The sequence below is a fragment of the Asterias amurensis genome, chromosome 5 (genome assembly GCF_032118995.1).
Source record: "Asterias amurensis chromosome 5, ASM3211899v1".
Lineage (NCBI taxonomy): Eukaryota > Metazoa > Echinodermata > Asteroidea > Forcipulatida > Asteriidae > Asterias > Asterias amurensis.
The window spans coordinates 6,710,261-6,733,442 of NC_092652.1; the positions used below are offsets into that span (position 1 = coordinate 6,710,261).

The 23,182-nt window shown below is 39.5% G+C and overlaps 1 protein-coding gene across 2 annotated transcripts; it reads right to left on the bottom strand.

Moving 5' to 3' along the window:
• Positions 1–377: 377 nt before the first annotated feature.
• LOC139937540 (acyl-CoA-binding domain-containing protein 5-like) lies at positions 378–22,812 on the bottom strand. 2 transcript variants are annotated; one of them, XM_071932737.1, is made up of 10 exons: positions 22,722–22,812; positions 20,677–20,797; positions 15,540–15,612; positions 12,675–12,719; positions 10,820–11,006; positions 10,275–10,421; positions 8,929–9,131; positions 7,185–7,491; positions 6,619–6,836; positions 378–2,397 (listed from the first exon to the last, which is right to left on the bottom strand). In XM_071932737.1, exons 1-10 carry the CDS (start codon positions 22,786–22,788, stop codon positions 2,200–2,202), a joined length of 1,566 nt encoding a protein of 521 aa, XP_071788838.1. In that variant the 5' UTR covers positions 22,789–22,812; the 3' UTR covers positions 378–2,199. The 2 variants fall into 2 exon arrangements, with proteins under 2 accessions (XP_071788838.1, XP_071788839.1); XM_071932738.1 differs by lacking the exon at positions 12,675–12,719.
• Positions 22,813–23,182: the final 370 nt, after the last annotated feature.

A 23,182-nucleotide genomic window follows, 5' to 3' on the forward strand; every position in this document is an offset into this window, starting at 1 on the left:
TGCACCTTGACAGAAAATAGTTCCATAAAGACACCGTCATTACTCAACTTCTTTAAAGGAACACATGAACTTCTTTAAAGGAACACATTGCCTTGGATCGGTCGAGTTGGTCTTTGAAAAGCGTTTGTAACCGTTTTTTATAAAATGCATATGGGTAGAAAGATGTTGTAAAAGTAGAATACAATGATCCACACAAACATGCCTCAAAATTGCGTGGTTTTCTTTTTACCTCGTCGACTAACACGTCGGCCATTTATGGGGGTCAAAATTTTGACTCCCATAAATGGCCGACCGTGTTAGTTCGCACAGTAGAAGGAAAACCACGCAATTTCGAGGCAAACTTGTGTGGATCATTGTATTCTACTTTTAAAACATCTTTCCAACCATATGCAGTATATAAAAAACGGTTACAAACGCTTTTGTTTTGACCAACTCGTCCGATCCAAGGCAACGTGTTCCTTTAAGTATCCTGACTTGTTTACAAAGCAAAGTGGTTTATCAACCAAACATGCAAAGAATTTGATAAAACCAGTGCATGCTGCATACTACACCTAACAGATAGTTATGCGTTCAAAACATGATTGAAGTGTTTGTCAAGATGGTTTGCCTTACACATTGCGTTTATCAAGATGGTTTGCCTTACACATTGTGTTTGTCAAGATGGTTTGCCTTACACATTGTGTTTGTCAAGATGGTTGCCTTACACATTGTGTTTGTCAAGATGGTTGCCTTACACCTTGTGACATCAAATGGGAATAACTTAGAACATAAGACCACATTTCAATACTTGGTGATCATTTTGATGGTATCTTGCAACTAGTGATGTACCATCCCTTATTTTAGCTCCAGTGAATAGTGCAACCATACCAGTTCTCCAAGTGATTATTTTGATGGTATCTTGCAACTAGTGATGTACCATCCCTTATTTTAGCTCAACGGTGAAAAGTGCAACCATACCATACTTTAATTCTATAAAGACCACTGATTTCTGTAATTCTCATCACCATACGCCAAGACACAACTAATACTGTTGATTATTGGACAGATTTTTGTGTGTGTAAAAAAGAAACCCTGTGAAACAGAAATTTGTTTTTTAAATTTAGAAACAAAGATACTTAGTTGACATGGAAACCATTGAAAAAATGTCAGTTCAGGTCTCGACCTTTCCTTTGACCTTCTTGTTTAATTTGAATTAGGTCAAATCTATAGTAGCCACTTGTGGCTGCTACGGTAATTTTAGTAGCCAATTCTGGCCACTATGGTTTCTAAAAGGTTTCAACCAATCATGATGGAGAATTTGCATATACTGTAAAGAAAACAAATCGTTGGCAGTTACACCTCAACTTTCTATTCATCAAGGTAAGTGATCATTCTGTACAATCTGATGTATACATATTCATAAAGACATACCAGCCTCTGGTTGGTCAGACTGTAACAATGCTGTGGTGAATAGATTGAATACATTTGCATATATTAACCTAAATCAGAGGTCTTGATAATAATTTAGCACACTATTCTAACCTAAATCCAGATAATTATTACCAGTGCATTAAATTACCAGAGGACTTTCGGATAACTCAAGACAAGAAGACCTTTTTGGACCTTCAGCAACCACAAGCCCAGAACACCTTCTTGGACCGGGGTGGATAATAACATCAGCCGTCCGGCTGTCAGCAATAAAAACTGAGGAATATCCGAAGTTGTTACTTACGTCTTACCCCCAGAATATGTACAGATAGACATGTCAACCAACGTGAAGTAGTTCAGTTCACTATTGAGGCATCCTTGATCTTTTCATCAGAGTTACCTAATAGTGCCACTGCTCATATCATCATGATGTGTTTGTATAATCATGACTTATTTTGTTGGGATAAGACGTGAAGTTCTCCTTTGAGGCATCCTTGGTCTTTCAATCAGAATTACTTAATAATGCAACAATTCAGTTCATCCTGATTAGTTCATATTGGTGGACCCCTAAGCATTGGAGGAGGAATCCTGGTGTACTAACGTAAACTAACATTCCTAAAATGGATACGGGTCTGGAATCAGCAATTTCAAGTCGGCAATGGGGGACTGAAAGGCTTTGTGAACCATCATGATTCGAGGACATCACTCGACTTAAGCAAGCAAGTTCATATCATCATAATTTGTTCATAAAATTCAACTTTACGAAACCCGCCCGGAGACGCTTCCTCCCAATCACCGCCTGAGATGTCGATGTCTCCTCCTTCTCCATAGCACCAGGAGGACGTTGACGATGAGAGGCCAGACAAGGAGAAAGAAGACGGTCCTCCCGGGGAGGGCCCTCGGGAAGAGCCAGGAGAGCCAGGAACGGCGATGGGACGGAGGGGTTGATGGGGTCTGGCCCTCAGGATCGACCTGCCGCTGTGCTTGGGCCTGGAGGGTAATCAAATGAACACAGAGTACTGAGATTTAATGGCTTCCTTTTAAACTATTAGTATAAGGGTAAAACATTGTTCTTTTCCAACAACAAAATTCTACTTTGTTTAGAAAAAGATGGGCGTGAGAAAAGTTCCATCAAAAGGCCCAGTGGCGTGTACTTCTGCAAACCATACCAGATAAACACACGAGTTCTTCAGCGCGTCCACATCGCAGCTGTTAGAGCTCCGGTTTTTCTTTTAAAATTTTGTGATTTCAGCTATTTTTTGTTCCAGTTTTACATGTTCTGCGTGTCAGTCGAGGTATGTTGTACGTTGTCGTCTCTTTATTTGACTTCCCGCTTGGAAACTTTGACTGTTTTTAACGTTTTTTTTATCGGGAAAGCTGAGGAATATCCAATGGTTCAGCGAACCACCATCATGGCCATGCTTTTGTACGGGCTCTTCGTATTGCTGTACAACATCACGTTTACAATAGACATTCTCAACAGTGTCGCTGGTACCCAGCGCGCCACACCCGATCTACGTGTCTCTCCACACACACTCCATTACCTGGAACCATCACAAAATGGCGACGAGCAGTTGTATCGCCGACGTTATAAGTACTCAAGATCAGAACTTCTAAATTTGAGAAATATTGGTGAGTCAACATCGGTTGTTTCTAATGAGGTTTGGAAGACTTTAAAATTCTGCAAACTAACCAAAGTTAAAGTCAAACGTGGCTCTAGAGCGGGGAGAAACAAACAGAGAAAAATTCAAGTTATCACGCAGGGCGGACATGGACAACCCATTGCCAACTCCACGCAAACACGACGAGGGTCTGTCGTGTCAAACCTGATTTCTGTCCCGATTGGTATATCTACAAATGACTATACTAACGGATTTAGTACACCTCCTGTGTTCCTGATCAATGCTAGATCATTGGTTCAACGCATCGATGAACTTCAGATAATGCTCGACACCAGTAACATCGACATAGCAGCCATTACTGAAACATGGTTTCCTGCTCACATTGACTCTAGTGTTTTCTCTATACCCAAGTTTGGACTAGCCAGTAAACCACGCATCAATAAACGTGGTGGAGGTGTCGCCCTATATGTCAGAAATGGCATAGAGTTTAGAACTTTGAGCGAAATCAACGTTCCCGATGATCTTGAGGTTTTATGGATTTGGACTCGCCCACGACGGCTTCCCAGATCGGTGAGTGGTATTATCATCTGTGTCGTTTACCATCCACCATCCTCTCCACATGATAATATACTCACCGATCACCTACTGTCATCTTTGAACACACTTCAAACCAAATATCCCAACGCTGGTGTTATGCTTTTAGGAGATTTTAATAAACTGGACACTGACAACATCTGCCGCTTGTCCGGCCTCCTTCAAGTCGTCAAAACCCCTACGCGAGGTCAAGCCATTCTTGATAAAATTTTAACTAACTTGAAAGATCTATATCACGAGCCGATCATTTCATCACCGCTTGGATTGAGCGACCATAATACTGTTATGTGGCAACCCCTGAACACCATGAAAACGACCAACGTCAACCATAAACGAGTTGTTCGCCCAATTAAAGACTCGGACCAACGAGCCTTTGGCCAATGGATTACAAACTACAATTGGGAGGGTGTTGAAGCTGCAACCACAGCAGAAACCAAAACTTCTGTGTTCTACGAAGTTCTGAACAAGGCAATTGATAATTTTTTCCCGACCAAGGTTATCTCTTCGCACCGAAATGACAAACCTTGGATAACTCCAGAACTGAAATCCCTCATCATTAGAAGACAAAAGGCTTTCTCCAGCGGTAAACTGTTGTTATGGCGCATGATCCGTAACAAAACCATTCGACTTATTAAACATGCTAAACGAGTGTTCTACAATTCCAGTGTTGGTAAACTAAAAAAACTTAACCCGCGTCAATGGCATCAACATATCAAGAAACTTACTGGGCACAACTGCAAGAGAAGCTTTACTCTACCTGGACCTTCAACAGAGTCTACTGCAAATAGTATCAATCATCAATTCATATCAGCAGCTCATGATATCCCAAAACTTGATCTCAGCTGCCTACCTGCCTACCTTCCAATGACATCATCACCACCATCTGTTTCTCCACATGACGTTTTCAAGAAACTCAAAAAATTAAACATCAACAAGAGTGGCGGACCGGACCTTTTCCCGCCACGTGTGATTAAAGAATTCTCCTATGAACTAAGCTTCCCTCTCTGCCAAATAATCAACTGTTCGCTCCAGGAGGGCATTGTACCGGACATTTGGAAAAGGGCATTTGTTGTACCCGTCCCTAAGTGCAATCCCCCTACTAGTATTAGGTGCAGAACCAACCGATACAGGTCTAGCCCCATTCCCTACCTCACCAGTATTTTGAACATGTAACACACTTTGGCAGGCCTCATATTTTTACCATCGATTTTATCCCCAGTTTTTTTCCTTTTTGCGTGTGTGTTTGGTTTTTTGTTAGTGTGTTTTTTATGTGTTTGTTTGTCTGGTTGAGTGTTTGCTTATTTGTTTGTTTGTTTGTTTGTTTGTTTGTTTGTTTGTTTGATTGTTTGTTTGATTGTTTGTTTGTTTGTTTGATTGTTTGTTTGATTGTTTGTTTGTTTGTCTGTCTGTCTGTCTGTCTGTCTGTCTGTCTGTCTGTCTGTCTGTCTGTCTGTCTGTCTGTCTGTCTGTCTGTCTGTCTGTCTGTCTGTCTGTCTGTCTGTCTGTCTGTCTGTCTGTCTGTCTGTCTGTCTGTCTGTCTGTCTGTCTGTCTGTCTGTCTGTCTGTCTGTCTGTCTGTCTGTCTGTCTGTCTGTCTGTCTGTCTGTCTGTCTGTCTGTCTGTCTGTCTGTCTGTCTGTCTGTCTGTCTGTCTGTCTGTCTGTCTGTCTGTCTGTCTGTCTGTCTGTCTGTCTGTCTGTCTGTCTGTCTGTCTGTCTGTCTGTCTGTCTGTCTGTCTGTCTGTCTGTCTGTCTGTCTGTCTGTCTGTCTGTCTGTCTGTCTGTCTGTCTGTCTGTCTGTCTGTCTGTCTGTCTGTCTGTCTGTCTGTCTGTCTGTCTGTCTGTCTGTCTGTCTGTCTGTCTGTCTGTCTGTCTGTCTGTCTGTCTGTCTGTCTGTCTGTCTGTCTGTCTGTCTGTCTGTCTGTCTGTCTGTCTGTCTGTCTGTCTGTCTGTCTGTCTGTCTGTCTGTCTGTCTGTCTGTCTGTCTGTCTGTCTGTCTGTCTGTCTGTCTGTCTGTCTGTCTGTCTGTCTGTCTGTCTGTCTGTCTGTCTGTCTGTCTGTCTGTCTGTCTGTCTGTCTGTCTGTCTGTCTGTCTGTCTGTCTGTCTGTCTGTCTGTCTGTCTGTCTGTCTGTCTGTCTGTCTGTCTGCCTGCCTGCCTGCCTGCCGGTCGGTCTGTCTGTCTGTCTGTCTGTCTGTCTGTCTGTCTGTCTGTCTGTCTGTCTGTCTGTCTGTCTGTCTGTCTGCCTGCCTGCCTGCCTGCCTGCCTGCCTGCCTGCCTGCCTGCCTGCCTGCCTGCCTGCCTGCTTGCTTGCTTGCTTGCTTGCTTGCTTGCTTGCTTGCTTGCTTGCTTGCTTGCTTGCTTGCTTGTTTGTTTGTTTGTTGGGGGGGTTGGTCTCAATTGGGTTGTTAGTTTAGTGTGCTTGTTAAATATTTATTGCTTTTGTTTTATCTAATTTTAGTTCTCATAACGTCTCTTTTGACTATGCTCTTAATTTTTAAATTTTTCTTGTGTATAAATTTTCTCCTCTGTTTTTAAAAATTTTATATAAAAATGTAAATCTGTATTTTAATTCAGTCTCTGGACTGCGACAAGCAGATGTTTTTTACAATAAACCAGTTATAATAATAATAATAATAATAATAATAAACCAAGGCAACACCTTTCTCTTTTAAATACGTGTACTGGGTTCCTTTTATGTGCCTCACACAGCACACAGGACCTGGCAATAATAGTGATAAGTGTCTTGCTTAAGAACACACCGGGAGTCGAACCCACGCTCAGCTGATCAGAAACACCAGAGTTCGAGTCCAGAGTGCTTGACCGCTTGGCCACAGCACACTGCGGAAATGGTTCTAGGGGATTATAAATGATATTGATTGTTGATTTGAATGAACTATCCAACAGTCATTTTAATGTGGACACCACTCCCTCAAAAAAAGGAATGAAAACACACCCCCCCAACAAAAAAACAAAACAAAACAAAACTTTTCACCCACCTGTTGTGCCTGAGATAGAGCCAGCGCCTCCAGTGTATTGAGACGTATCAACACACTACTCATGTCACTCTGCAGACGCTGGAGAGCAATGTTGATCTGCTCGCTGATGTCAATAGATGAAGAGCGCCCTCTTCTGTCGGTTGGATCTCTACCTCCGGCTGCTCCACTCTGACCGCCCGATGAGGTCCTGCCACCGCCGGTGCTATCCAAACCATACCCTAAAGATAGAAAATAAAACAAATACATTATTTTCATGCTGACACTATCTTTGTCAGGTTCTTTGTGCACCTGTGCAAGTTGTCATTGTTATTTCCCAAAACACAAAAAGCAACCAGACTAGGTTTGGATACACTGAGTTTCAGTTGCTGCCGATGATTGTTTTTGTTCTTATTCTTATCAATCATTCGTCACTACTATAACCACTTCCTCTCGCACCAATAATCAAATCTTACCAATTACAAATTCTAAAAGAGATTTTAAAAGACTGTAATATATTTAAAATAAACAAAAAGTGTCAAAATGTTGTCAATCTATCAAACAAGCTTAACTTAGCCTTATAATTTTACCTCTTCCTGGTCCTACGAGTCCTCTCTGATCACCCTGGCTTGACCCTTGACCTCTACTGCCTTGACCTTTGCCTCCTTGGGTCACCTCCCCTCCTCCTCTCATACTGATGGGTGTCTCTCCGTTCTCTATTCCTTCTGAGTTGTATAGCTGGGCGTCGCCGTTCCTGTAATCATGATCTCTGAACTGGTGAACTTCGGCCTGGGTTGTGACCTTTCTGGCCAGTGGGGTTGAGGTCATGAGGAGTTCTTCCTCCCTGATGGCTTGGAGGGGTTCTTCGATGGCGGAGGCTTTCATAAGCTGTGGTATCTGACAGTCAAAACCATACATGAAAGAAATACATGTACTTGATTTTACTCACATCAAATACGGTGTGGCGGTTTCAACTTTCCGCCATGTTCAGTTTTCCAAATGACCAAATACGGTAACATTACATCATGCTATGCCTGCGCACAGCAAGCGAAAGTAGTCAATTTTTAGTGCCGTATTGAGTCATCCGTGTTACTCTTCGGGGACCGGTAGCTGTCATGGCGACGTCCACGAGTACAACGAGCGGCAAACGCGTGGATCGTGATATGAGAGAATTTGGTGTGAAGACCAAGCAAATTATCCTGTATTTAACCAGTGGTACATATACCGAAGGAGCGTCAGAGAATCAGAATAATTTTTTTTATTATTCTGGTTTAGTTTATTAAATTTATTTATAACTGTTTTTTATTTATTTATTTATTTATTTATTTTTATTTTACTGAACTACAGTACTGGCCAGGGTAATCGCAGCGGTATTTTTGTCTGGCTACGTCACCCAGAAAACTGAACACGCCGGAAAGCTAAAACCAGTCAAACAACATGCTGAAATGTCTGGCTATACGTCACCCGGAAAACTGAACACGCCGGAAGACTGAAACCGCCACAACGGTATGCGCAATTAAATCAGTCAACTTCAGTGGAACAAGTTTAGTTTTTCAGTTCCAATGCTGACAGACGCACTCCATTCAAGCACTGTCCTTTGTGTTGTAGGTTTTTAACCATTTTTACTTATACATTAAAACCATGTAGTGTGTTGTGGCCCAGCCGTTAAGAACACCAGACTCAAACTCTGCTGTTTCTAATCAGCAGAGTTTGGGTTCGAGCCCCGGTTGTTGCACTTGCGTAACTGCTTTCTCCTTCGGATGGGGGCATTAAGCCATACATTATGTAGGTACAGGTGTACATCCCATGTACTAGGATTGGTAGTATTCATAAAAGAACTCAGCCGTCGATTTCACCAAACTCTTCCTAACTTAGGATTAATCTTAGGACTTAGGACGAGTCCCAACCCTGCACTGTAGCATGCAGACTTTAAGATTGATCCTAAGTTAACTCGAGATAGGATCAATCCTAGCGTTTCGTGAAATCGACAGCAGAACACTTATTGTGGAAGAGTAGTGGTTAACCCCGGTGTTCCTGGTTCACAAAGCAAGCACCTCATGATATACATATGCACGAAAACAAAAAGCAACTAAGCACAAGACAACTATGCTTATCAGAATAAGGTTACCAGCCAAAAAAAACCACATCACAAGTAATATCTGTTAATGGTATCCTATTATTATTGCTTAGCAGAAACTTTCAAGCAATCTTTTATGCTTAATAAGCAGCTCCTTGAGTGTCGCAGTGTTGGGAATTTTGTTTGTCCATGTAAAAACTTTTTTCGTCACAGCTGCAATATAAATTCCCAAAGTGGAAAATGGACGAGTGTCTTACCTGATCTGTATCCGGCTGGTCCATGGAATCACAGAAATCTTCACTCTCCGTGTCACTGTTGCTGCTCACCGTCACGTCACCGCTCGTACCGCTGCTCCTGTCCATCACGTTGGTTTCCCTGGCCGGGTCCTCAAGGGTTGAATCTGGACTGAGGTCCCCATCGACCATGCTGACAAATGGATGACTCTGGTCTCGATATACATCTAATGTGGAGGTGGAAAAATGGAAACAATAGTCTCAAGTACTCAAACAAGAAATGTATTCTCACCGAAATTGCTGTTATTTTATCAAAACCATTAGGTCCACTTAAGATCAACTGGGTTTTTAAGACACTGGACACTATTGGTAACTGTCAAAGACTAGTCTTCTCACTTGGTGTGTCTCAACATATGCATGCATGAAGAAACAAACCTGTGAAAATTTGAGCTCAATCGGTCGTCAAAGTTGGGAGAGAATAATGAAAGAAAAAACACCCTTGTCACACGAAGTTGTTTACTTTCAGATGCTTGACTTCGAGACCTCAAAATCTAATTCTGAGGTATCGAAATCAAATTCTCGGAAAATTACTTCTTTCTCAAAACCTGTGTTACTTCAGAGGGAGCCGTTTCTCACAATGTTTTACACTATCAACCTCTCCCCATTACTCGTTACCAAGTCAGGTTTTAAACTAATAATTATTTTGAGAGTTATTACCAATAGTGTCCACTGCCTTTAATCTTCTTAACTATTCGCATATCATATCAACATTTCCATATCAGCATAAACTTTAACGCATGTCATATCAACATTTGTTGCTGAAGGGCAAACCCAAGGAATTTATTTTGCATTCAGCTTTTGTTTCACTTTTTAAAGGATGATCCCTCTGCTGCAGCTTCCCAGGTTGTGTACAGAAAGCTTGGGTGTAATCCCTGGCTTTGCGACAGTCTACAGGTTGTATGGCTTCTGTCAGACAACCTCAAACAAAGACATTGACAATACTCATAGAATATATAAAAGAACTAGAGGGCGCACTGGCCCATATCCAGGTCTCGGCATGAGCGCAGGCGGCCATTTTCTAAGTTGACAAAACAGCCATCTCACAGCATGTGTTTGTGCGGCCATTTTGTAAGTTGAACAAACAGTATCGCGTGAGCGTTCAATAAAAAAACCCTCAAACGTGTATTTCATATCCAACACGCGTACAGAATGGCGCGCTTGTCATCTTGCGGTCCCGTCGCGTTTGTGCAAGCAGCATCACCAGTGCGCCCTCTAGTTCTTAATAAATATAACTCTATGACAATACTATACAAATCTGCAAATGTCAATGATTGAACCAGGGGAAGTATCTTGTCCCAACGTGAATTTACCTCCATTTGGTCCAACGCTGCCATTTGCTCCATTCAGTTTTGTCTTGACTATGACCGTACTGACACTCTCAACTGGTCTTGTGTGGTTGGCCAGGGCAGAGGAGGCAACGATTGGTGAACTGTCACCATTCAAGTCTTCTTCAGAATCTGTAGAACAAACGAGACAGAGGGAACATGAGTGCCGAGGAAGAACAGGAAAGGAAAAAATAATCTAAAAGGACCATAATGAATGCCTTAAAAAGCATTCAAGGCACTGGACACCTTTGGTAGTTTTTTTTAACGACCATTCTTCTCTCTTGGTGTATCTCAACCTAAGCACCTAAAATAACAAACCTTTGAAAATTTGAACGCAATTGATCGTCGAAGTTGTAAGATACTAACATGACTAATGGAAGAAAAAAAATTTCTAGAGTGCTGGCATAATAAACATAAGTTGCTGGTTGCAAATCCCACTCTAGTCAATTTGTAACCCAAAATTATTGAAAATATACCCAGTCAGTTTCCCTTCTGGTTTATTACTTGATAAGGAAAGAGTTGACTCCTACCTGAGGCATGGTCTCCATTGGTTGATCCGTTCTTATGTTGGGGATTGTCTTTGGGAGTAGACCCTTCAAAGAATTTCCACTTCTCTTCCTCAGGAACTCCTAGTGGCTCGTTGACTGCCTCAAAGAATGGACCCATGGCCTTTAAGAAGGCACTGACGTCTTCACTGATTGGCATCGTCTCGACAATCTTCAGATGAGGAAAGCAATAATGAAATAAGTCAAATAACTGATCTCTGATGAAGTATTTATTACGGTTCTACTTCAGGCCTGTAATTTCATCCTTGAGATCGAGAGGGCAAGGCTATTTTCATTTGGCAAAGGGCACTTCCATTTGAAAATCTTTAAGTCAATGGGAAACATTTGAAGGGGCACCAAGGCCTGCATGTGATTCAAGGAATGCTACTCAAGAAAATGTGGTGTACCATTTGGCAATTATACATTTTTTTAGAGGGGCTCCAAGGTCAAATTCAGTCTGTGATGAACTCATTTTCCAACAGATAGAGTTCTAAGGAAACTTTTGTTTTTCACTTGTCTCTAACCTCATGTTAAAATGGTGTAAAATGTCATTTTATTTGATACTTTTTTAGAGGGAAATTTGAAACATGACATCATCGGATATCAAAACAAATGGGTCTGTACATTCCATAAGAGGAATTTTTGCGCCAATCATAGGGTAAACTTTAAGTTGTAATGAGGAGTACGCATGCACACAAGCAACCATCCCCTGATAACCTGTGAAATACGCTTGAAATATAAAAGTGTGGCTCCCCCTGCTTCCATAAGCGCCAATTCTTTACTTAGGGAAACAGAGCCATGGAATTGGGACCTATAGTTAGTGTTCAGTGCATACATGCAATGTGCAGGTTAGATATCTCATGGGAAAAGGTTTACAACTGAAATGAATAAAACAACACCCAACTCAAACACAATCATGCAAACAATTCCAATGATGAGTGATTCACAAAAAAACAAAACGTAATTAATAAAATGTAAATAATACACTCATGCTACTGTACTATGTTTTTGCAAGAGATATATGAGAGAAGAGGACACTGAACAGCACAGCACAAAAAACTCTGCCCAATTCCCCCCCCCCCCAACTTTTCCATGGCAGTAAAATAAAGAAAAGAACTCCCCTCCCCCAAAAAGCGGAAGAAATAAACAGGGTAATTTACAAGCAGTGGCTGGTTACTTGCAATATGGATGGTTTTGAAGTAACACCATGTAATCACTATCTCTAAATGAGTTTGGGTTTCAACTTCGCGGTTCAATCAGTATGCTTTGATCTTCTCGAGGTGACGGTCAGAGCATACTGATCGAAACGTTGAGGTTGCAACCAACGGCAATTTAGAGATATTTATTACATGGTGTTATCACAAAAACTTTCCATATCGTTTTCCCACCATGCAAAGTTTCAAATCGTCCTGTAGTTTTGAATTAGTGTTTTACTTGTAAAGCGTGTTAAAGCCATTGGACCCTTTTGGTACAGAAAAAAAAAAAAAAGTTCACAGATTTACAAATAATTTACAGGGTTTACAGAAGGTATTGGTGAAAGACTTCTCTTGAAATATTAGTCCATGAAATGCTTTACTTTTTGAGAAAAACGGTAAAACAATATAAATTCTCGTTAACGAGAACACATGTCATGACACGGCGAAACGCGCGAAAACAGGAGTGGGTTTTCCCGTTATTTTCTCCCGGCTCCGATGTCTGATTGAGCCTAAATTTCCACAGGATTGTTATTTTATTTATAAGTTGTGATACACAAAGTGTGGGACTTGGACAATACTGTTTACCGAAAGTGTATAATGGCTTTAAGGCAAAAAGAAATAACCAAATCACACGGTAGACTCACATGCTGCATGTTGCCTTGATCGCCTTCCTTGTTTTTCAGCATGGCCTACAACATGATCACAGTGATACAAGAAAACCACAGACATGTCACTCATTGCTAATTCCTGGAGTGTTCAGGCAAATAAATGTGCACAAATTCAGACTTGAACAACGTAACACGGGGTTGAGGAGTTAAAGGAACACGTTGCCTTGGATCGGTCGGGTTGGTCTTTTAAAAACGTTTGTTATAAAATCGTTATGGTTAAATAGATGTTGTAAAAGTAGAATACAATGATCTACACAAATATGCATCGAAATTGCGTGGTTTTCATTTTACCTCGTCGACAAACACGGTCGGCCATTTATGGGAGTCAAAACTTTGACTCCCATAAATGGCCGACCGTGTTTGTTCTCCACGTAAAATGAAAACCGTGCAATTTTGAGTGATACTTGTGTGGATCATTATATTCTACTTTTAAAACATCTTTCTAACCATATGCATTTCATAACAAACGGTTTCAAACGCTTTTCATGGACCAACTCGTCCGATCCAAGGCAACGTGTTCCTTTAACAGCAGGTTTGGAAATTTCATCTTTGAGAGGGCAACTGATGTTGATTTTGCAAATCTTAAGGCGATAGAGAACATTTGAAGGGGCACCAAGGCCAAGACAAAGGCATTAGACAGAGCCTGTGGACTCTGTGGAATTCAAAGCCTGCAAAGATTGGGACATTCTAGAAAAAGTTTATCGTTGAAGTGTTTGTGTTGAACTATACATGATCTTATGATCAAGGCTTGATGCTACTACATGTATTTGTAGGGACACGGCAGTATTTCTTTATCACAAGGAACCTCAATGAGGCAAGTGCAAACATTGTACTGGAACCAAGGCAATGACAAAGGGCATGGAGGTAATCTGTCTTTGTTGCTCCTTTGAAATATCAGGCCTACTTAACAATACGTTCATGAACAACTTTTGAATTTTGAATTGAATTCCACCATTTTAAAATCGAAACAGAAAACAGTCTAGTCTGGATATGAACATGATACAGATATAAAAAAGCTACATGTATGTACAACAATTTTTTTTTAACTTAACATTTGTTATTGAATGATCCAACTTCACTCTACATACAGGTGTAGGAGGTCATGAACAATGAAATGGTGTTTCTTGATTTTAAGTTTACAGAGGGTTGATCAATAAAGCGTACCATTGGCAAACGTTTTTAAACAAATGTGTACCTTATCTTGATTCAAAAACAGTAATCATACCTAAAGCATTTTTTTTTAAACTGCATACAATAACATTACATGATTGAGCAACAAATTGTGATTCTTAAACATTGAAATGAAATTTCTCCACAAAAAGACAAAAACATACATGTGTTGTAAAAGAAAAAAAACCAAGACAACAAATTTACAACAGGTACTGTGTAGTTCAAATTATTCCACTACAGTCTAAAGGTACGTAGGGTCACAGATTGTTTTTTGTCAACCAAACTCCAAGTATTTTCAAAAGAATGTCAATCCATCCAACTACCTGTGAAAGTGGGTACCATAGTGGGTATCATCTTTCACAGGGCAAGGCCATTTCCATTCTGCAAAGGGCACTTCCATTAGAAAATATTTCAGTGAGCTCATTCAGTGAGGGGCACCAAGGCCAAGACTAGGCGTGGGCGAATTATTCGAATATCCGGTTAATGGCGAATAGGTTTCCCTATCCGTAACCGTGAATGTCTTTTTTTTCTTAACCGGATATCCGCATAGGGCGCGAATACCTATTTATAAACCGGATAGTTCTGTAATTACAACCAAGTAACCGGATATTCTTTTAATATCCGAATATCCGCGGACGTCGGGCGACAACTGATAGGAATGTTTTGTCTGAATCCTTATGAAACTTCTATTAAGACAGCATAAAACAGCATAAATTAAGTATTTAACTATGCTCACCTCCGTGAAGAGTTAAAACAATGACATTTCTGACGTAATTTGTTCAAAGATTACGAAAGTTTTCCTTCACGTAGAGTCAATCACGATCAAAAGAAAAAGCAAATCGCCATCTTTAAATTAGACCCGGTTATTTTTATGAATGAACCGAGTCGTCGTCGTGGTCCTGTGAGTCATGGCTGACCCTTTGTGACCCTGTTTATGATGTAGTTCCACTTCTGTCTATCCAGTGCAGATCGATAAGCAACATTTATTGATAAGCCCGTGAGTTCTTTGATTCCGTCTGTCCAACGAAGTTTTTGACGGCCACGTCGGCGACTACCTGCAACACATCCTTGCATAAAGATCTTCTCAAGGTTGTCCCCCTCTCTTCTGGATATGTGACCAAAGTACTGAAGCTTGTTTTTGTTAATTTTTGAGGACAAGGTGGGTCTATCTTCTCCTATCAGGTTTCTAACAAAAACATTGGTCTTGTGCTCTTGCCATGATATTCTCAGCATTCTCCTCCAGCACCACAGCTCATGAACCGAGTGACACTGTCTAAAACTAATATCAATCCGCCCAAACGATCTCATTCACAAACGAACAGCGCCCTCTAGCGGCAAATTTAAAAAAAAAAATTTTTTTTTTAAATTTTAAATAGCGCCCTCTTGCGGCGAAAAAAACCTATTCGAATATCCGGTTAATTTCGGATAGTTGGCCAGCGGTATCCGAATATCAAAATTTCACTATTTGCCCAGCACTAGCCAAGACCTGGGGCAACAGTGGGTAATGGCCTCTGTGGCCTCGATACTATTCCAGGCCAGTGGTGCGGCCTCTTATGACTTCAACGAGGGCACTGTTTGAGGAGCTATAGGGGTCTGTAGGAAGGTGGGAGGGGAGACACCAGTGCCATTTTTAAACATGTTTCTTTTAAATCACTGATGCATATCACTTACCTCAAGAAGATTGTCAACATAGGAGTCCATGGCTTTATCTTTGGACATGCCACCAAGTCGCGACCAAGCATCCCTAATTACAAAATACAAAGATGTACTTAACACAATTAGATGACACTCACTTATTGGTAAAAAATAAACAAACTGTTACTTTCCAACTCACTTAAAATTGTTTAAACCTAATTCAATAGTTATTAGTAAGCCACTGCTCTAGAATTGCAAATGTCATGTGTTTAAATCCCACTCGAGTAATATGCCTGTCATTTTTTCACAGAGCTTGGGAAAGTCAACTTAAATTGCTAACACACAGTGTTTATGTGTAAAACCAAAGTTAACATTTATAACTTACTTTCTGATCACATGCACAATTCAGTTTTGAACTGCCAGTCATGTTCTTTGATAAACCATAATTGAATTAAGTTGAACTGGAAGCAAAACTTTGAATCTGCTGATTTCTGTTGCCCCCGATCTTGGCCTTGGTGCCCCTTCAAAACTGTTCTAAGGACTTTTAAGATTTTGCAATGGAAGTGCCCTTTGCTAAATGAAATACATGTATCCATGCCGTCCCTCTAAGTCTATAAGTCAAACTCAAAGATAAACTTCCAGGCCTGAATATTGGTCTTTGACATGACTAGGCTTACCAATAATTGTGCTTTAAAGGGCGGACGTACAGTGTATACCTCTGTTGATATTGTTTCAATTTGAGAAACGATTCCCTTAAAGGCATTGGACACTATTGGTAACAACTCAAAATAATTATTGGCATCGACCTTACTTGGTAACTAGTAATAGGGAGAGGTTGATAGTGGGTAATTCCGTGTCAATTCAACACGCTTTTGGACCTGACCCTCACGGATTTAAATGAAATTCGGTGTGCTGATTGGACTCCCTGAGAAATGCCCAAATCCCAAATTTTATGTAATTCGGATCATTTTTTTGGGAGATACGGCTTAACGAACTTTTGACTAATTAGCATGACCTGCTATGTTTGGACAATCATATCTCCAAAAGTAAAATACCTACAGAGATAATATTTACATCATTGTGAAGCTCTTGACATGGCCCACATTTAATAACATAAAATCAAAAAATGTCCACGCACCACCGAAAAAATACGCAAAAATTTTTTCTTTGACCTTGATTTGCGTAAATGCGTATTTTTCAAAATGCGTAATTTTATTTTTAAATGCAAGTTTAAGATGTAAGCAACAATATTCTGAAAAATTGTGATGGGTACTCTTACAGTTTTTTTGTTATGTTTTTTTGAACATTGGCTATCAAGGCCAAAACCATAAAAACGCATTGCACAACATACACAATGTACAGTGTACAGTAGTGCTGGGCGAATAGTGAAATTTTGTTATTCGGATACCGCTGACCAACTATCCGAAATTAACCGGATATTCGAATAGTTTTTTTTCGCCGCTAGAGGGCGCTATAAAAAAATAAAAATAAAAAAATTAAAAAAAATATTTTTTTTTGTCGCTAGAGGGCGCTGTTCGTTTGTGAATGAGATCTTCTGGGCGGATTGATATTAGGTTTAGACAGTGTCACTCGGTTCATTCATAAAAATGACCGGATCTAATTTAAAGATGGCGATTTGCTTTTTCTTTTGATCGTGGACGACTCTACGTGAAGGAAAACTTTTGTAATCTTTGAACAAATTACGTCAGAAATGTCATTGTTTTGACTCTTCACGGAGGTGAGCATAGTTAAATACTTAATTTATGCTGTTTTATGCTGTCTTAATAGAAGTTTCATTAGGATTCAGACAAAACATTCATGTCAGTTGTCGCCCGACGTCCGCGGATATTCGGATATTAAAGAATATCCGGTTACTTGGTTGTAATTACAGAACTATCCGGTTTATAAATAGCTATTCGCGCCCTATGCGGATATCCGGTTAAGAAAAAAAAGGCATTCGCGGTTACGGATAGGAAAACCTATTCGCCATTAACCGGATATTCGAATAATTCGCCCAGGCCTAGTGTACAGAGTATTGTGTGGTAGTGTTTACACGCACATTAAAAACCATGTCACCCTGGTAATAATATGGAGTCCAAAAGTCTGTTTCATGACATGACTTAATGAGCTAATTCATTTCATCCCCTTAATTTAATATAGGAGACACTGTGTATCAGACTGTGTATAGGCCCCCCTACATGTTATTTAATGTACAGTGTACAGAGTATTCACATATTTAGTGCTTTAAAAGTCAATTCCCTGGAGGATGATCATAGAGAAAAATGTGTTGTGACCCATTTAAATCATACAGCAAGAAAAAAAAGCAGCCTTATAAGGCAGGTATCATAATGGTTTATACTGGAGCATCCAAATCTTTATTTCACTCGAGCACACAGTTTATGCACCGGCTGTCGCAAGAAGATATCTGAACTGTCGCCTGAGAAAATACTCTCATTAACTGAAAGTTCTAGCAGTGATCCAGAAGTTCAGGGACCATCAATGTCATCTGCACATCAGGATGTTTTTGTGCAGCCAAATACCGACATGAACATTATCAATGAGGCTATGAAAATTATTGGTGTATCTCCTATCATAAGTAAGAACAAAGCTCATGGAAGTTACATGGAAAACAAGGTTGAGAGAATAGAGACAACAATTAAGCAGAAACTGGAAACTGCTGCAGGAAAACAGTTCGGTGATGATGAAAGTGAGATGATAACTCAGTTGAAACAAAAGTTTCATTCCTTGACCAAGAAAAGTGAACAAGTTCAAGTCTTGATCGTCTTACCAGTGAGTTGGAGTATCAAAAGAATAGCAGATGAATTTGGAGCATCAAACTACATGCCAAGAAAAGCAAAGAAACTGGTGAACTGAATTAGCAGGGAATGCTTTCCATTCCAAATCCTAAGGCTGGAAAATCTCTTTCATTAAAAATGGTGCAAACTGTGAGAGACTTTTACTTGTTCGAGTCCGTCAGCAGACAAATGCCAGGGATGAAAGACTTTGTATCGGTTACTGTTGATGGTGAGAAGAAACATCTCCAGAAACATCTTGTTCTTTGTAGCTGGAAAAAAGTGTTTGAACTTTTCAAGGAAACAATCCTCCTGAAAGTTTTGCTGGAAATTTGCTGAACTTGGGCTGAAGCAGTGCATCCTTGCCGGATCTAGTGGAATGCATTTAGTTTGTGTTTGTACTAACATCAAAATGTGAAACTCAAAATGTGAATGATTATCTTTGAATTTCTAATGTACGTGTATCATGTACACATTACTACACATTACACTGTACATGTACATGTACATGTACATGTACAGTGCGTTTTTATGGTTTTGGCCTTGCTAGCCAATGTTAAAAAAATCATAACAAAAAAACTGTAAGAGTACCCATCACAATTTTTCAGAATATTGTTGCTTACGTCTTAAACTTGCATTTAAATTTTTTTTACGCATTTTAAAAAATACGCATTTTCGCAAATCAAGGTCAAAGGTCAAATTTTTGCGTATTTTTTCGGTGGTGCGTGGAAATTTTTGTTTTTATGTTATCAAATGTAGGCCATGTCAAGAGCTTCAAATTGATGTAAATATTATCTTGGTAGGTGTTTTACTTTTGGAGATATGATTGTCCAAACGTAGCAGGTCATGCTAATTAGTCAAAAGTTCGTTAAGCCGTATCTCCCAAAATAATGATCCGAATTAAATAAAATTTGGGATGAGGTCATTTCTCAGGGAGTCCAATCAGCACAGCGAATTTCTTTTAAATCCGTGAGGGTCAGGTCCAAAAGCGTGTTGAATTGACACGGAATGACCCTAGTATAAAACATTGTTAGAAACGGCTCCCTCTGAAGTGATGTAGTTTTCGAGAAAGAAGTAATTTTATAACAAATTTGATTTCGAGACCTCAAATTTAGAATTTGAGGTCTCCAATCAAGCATCTGAAAGCACACACCTTCGTGTAACAAGGGTGTTTTTTTCTTTCATTAATATCTCGCAACTTCGACGACCAAATGAGCTCAAATTTTCACAGGTTTGTTCATGCGAGGGCAACCATGATTTTAACAACCGTTCCTACCCGAAGTTTTGAAGCAATAAAATAATTCAATAAAATAAATTCTTCCCTATTTTTTTTTGGCTAGTGTTGTATTATTTTATTTGGCATTACAAACAAAGACAAATCATATCCTAGTAAGATAATGCTACGTTCTCATACTTTTTTAAAAGCAAACTTCTAAAATGAGGCAATAAATATTCAGCCTAAAGCACACTTCAGAGATCGTTGTTCTCTACATTAAAAACCCTCAAAGTTTACCACACAATAGGGGTTGGGTGAATGACGTTTGTATGAAGTTATTGACTGTCAATCGTTTTCGGAACGAATATCCGGCCACACAGAAAAACGTTTGTACGCCGCCGACGTCTGTTAATGTTTCGAAAGCTAGACGCATTGCGGCATTAATGGAATGAAAGCACGGTCATGGGGAATAAACACGTTGCAGCATTGTTGGAATAATTGGACCGTCTGGGGGATTGCGGCATTGTTCGAACGAAAATACGGTCTCAGTGTCTGAAAAGCCTTGTTCGACCGCATTATTGAGTAAGGATTCTTCACACAAAGATCGTTGATTTGAACTGGACATGAAGGTATTTTTTATTTCGCACAGTGATCATAAAAAAAAATCAATCGTCAGCAGACAAGGCGCACCGAAAGATAAGACGCATTGATGTTTTGGGGGTCTAAAAAGTCAGATAAGACGCGTCTTATCCGCAGGAAAATACGGTATGTTAAGATACACCAAGTGAGAAGACTGGTCTTTTACAATTACCAATAGTGTCCAGGTGTCTTTAAAGGATGTGGTTTAAATACAGGGATTCAAATAAATCAGTACATGTACATGAGAAATGTTTCATGCATGAGATGTTTCTCAAATTGTGTATAATTACAAATTCTAATTATGACTTAATCTTCCTGTTGGACAAAACTGCTTTCGAGATATTCGGTGATATCTCAAAAACACTTTGAAATGAAATCTTCACAATTTTTTTCAAAGTTTCCGACTAGGATTAAAACAATCAAACCGTTCCCCAAATCAATTTGCCTCTTAATACATGTACGTATGTTCCAAAAACCAACAGATATTACTTCAAGATGTGCCTTTCTCTTTTCAAGATGAACTTACCATTTTGCTCGCTTGATGGCCTCCCAGAATGCTGGCTTAGGTTCAGCGCATGGACCTACTGTCGCCTGCTTGTACAAGCCGTAGAATCGCTTCTTCATTTCATACGATGGTTGAAAAGGCCCTGGAGTAGAAACATGAGACATTGTTTTGAAGATGACAGAATAATTCACTTCATTTTGCAATAACCAAAATACATGCACATTACTTCTCCTGTTGCTAATTTTTGTTGATACTTGTGAAGAAAATTTGTGTTCCTGTGTCATTTTCATTGTTGTTTTGCTCTGTAGGGCCTATTGTTTAATTGTACTGTTGTCTGAATGCCAAATAAATAATAATAGTAAGAATAATAATACTTATTGAATAACATCCAATAAAACAACAAATACAAAACAAGGTGCCAAACATCTTCACAAAATAAATTAGTTGGTAGGACACTGCTCAAGAATTGCAAGGATTGTGGGTTTGAATCCCACCCGAGGATGCCTGTGATATTTTTTCACAGGAAAGTACTGAGTTTACAGTGCTAATACCAAAGTTAATATCCCCGATGAAAATTTAACATCCCCCCCTACGGGTCGCACTAAATACCGACAACTCACGACCCCTCACGACAACAATTTTTAAATGCACTTTAACAGAACATTTGAACGTAATTCAACCGTTAAATATGTGCACAAGAGTCATATGCACCCAAATCACTTTCAAACTGTTGACAAAATTGTATTATTAACTGTAAAAAAGGTGTTTTTTATCCCGAATTTAGTAACAAACGGTAACATCCGCCATGTTGTCTTTCAACGCACCTGGACGATTCTATTATACCGCAGGGGTGATACAATGTGCAAGATGATTATTTACCTTTTTTAAAAATGTATTTCATGGAGTTTAAAACAATATTATATTTAAGTTTCCCCTTTTAACTTCGAATTCCAGAGTGGCGGCTTAGTTACTAACAAGAAGGAAAAACACTCAGCTAAAACCAAAACGAAAAAATAAAACTCAGCCCTCAGAAATTACCTCGCCCCCTGCGGTGTAATAGAATCGTCCAAGTACGTCGAAAGACAAAACGGCGTCTATTTCCGTTCGTTACAAAATTCGGGGTAAAAAACACCTTTTTTACAGTTAAAAATACAATTTTTTCAACAGTTTGAAAGTGATTTAGATGCATATGACGCTTGTGCACATAATGGTTGAATTACGTTCAAAGGTTCTGTTATCAAGTGCATTTAAAAACTGTTGTCGTGAGTTGTCGTGAGGGGTCGTGAGTTGTCGGTAATTAGTGCGACCCCCCCTTACATTTATTTATAATAAATCAATTATGGCATTCAATTTTTCTGAAGTTTGTATGGAGTTCGCGATAATGACAATTTATAATACACAAAAAAGGTTTGTTGAAAAAATGCTGTTTAGTTTAGAACTTCTCATCTTCTAAACTTCTATGTAAAATTATAAAAATGTGTGTAAGAAGTATGTATTTCACGTAAATACTGTAACTGAGCAGTCTTACTCTTATTGTTTTTTTAGGGGATGAATCACCAAAACTTTTTTTTTGAGGGGGGGGGGGAATTCCATATCCAGCCACCACGTTTTCATTCGTTTTAATATAATAAATTACTGATCTAATCTTATTCTAATTAATTACATGAATAAACATGAGATTGAGATATTCCTTTTTTTTATTTTTGGGTAAAAATGACAATGAGTGAAATGAAGTGAAAAGGAAAGGTGGTGGCAGAATGCAGAATCTATCCGCAGATCCGCCATGGCCTCCATATTATTATCTAGGCCTGACTTGAGCTGTTTGTTGCCAATTTAAATTACCTTCTATTCACTAGTCATGATTGTTGTACTGGTGATGGTAGGGAAACCATAACGATAGGTCATGCAAGGTGGGATGATATCATAATAAAATGAGTGTCCGGAAAGTGGGCACAATTTTACAGTGACTCCGTATCAACCTCTCCCTTTTTTAAACCATGAAATATTATAAATGTAGTATTACTTAAAACTTACATACACATTTTTTAAAAATAAGAACAACTTACCATCTTTGGGCATGCACTGGACGACTTTTACTGCCGCAGTAAATTTCTCTGACGCCGCCGCAGCCATTTTTTTTTCGTTTCTTGATAAGGCATGACCTTTGACCGCACTATAAACTTGATCGAGTCCTTTGTGGGTTTTGAATGTAAACCCGAGAGGGCGTTTCTTAGTTCTGAAATGTCTGTTGTGGGCGTGTTGTTAAAAGCGAGGGAGAATACACATAATTCTACGTCGATCCACTACATGTTGGTCGACTTTCACTGAAACAATGTTTCTTTGAAAACAGCTTGAAGGCTCTTGGAGTTGACTTGTGACATGAGGGTGGGTGGGTTGGGTTAGGGCATGGTAGGGCGGCGTGATCGTCATCTTTCCCCGTTATACAATTTTAGCCAATTAATTTTGAATGTCCTTCCTCCATGGTTATGAAATAATGGTATAAACCATCATAATTACGACATGTTAT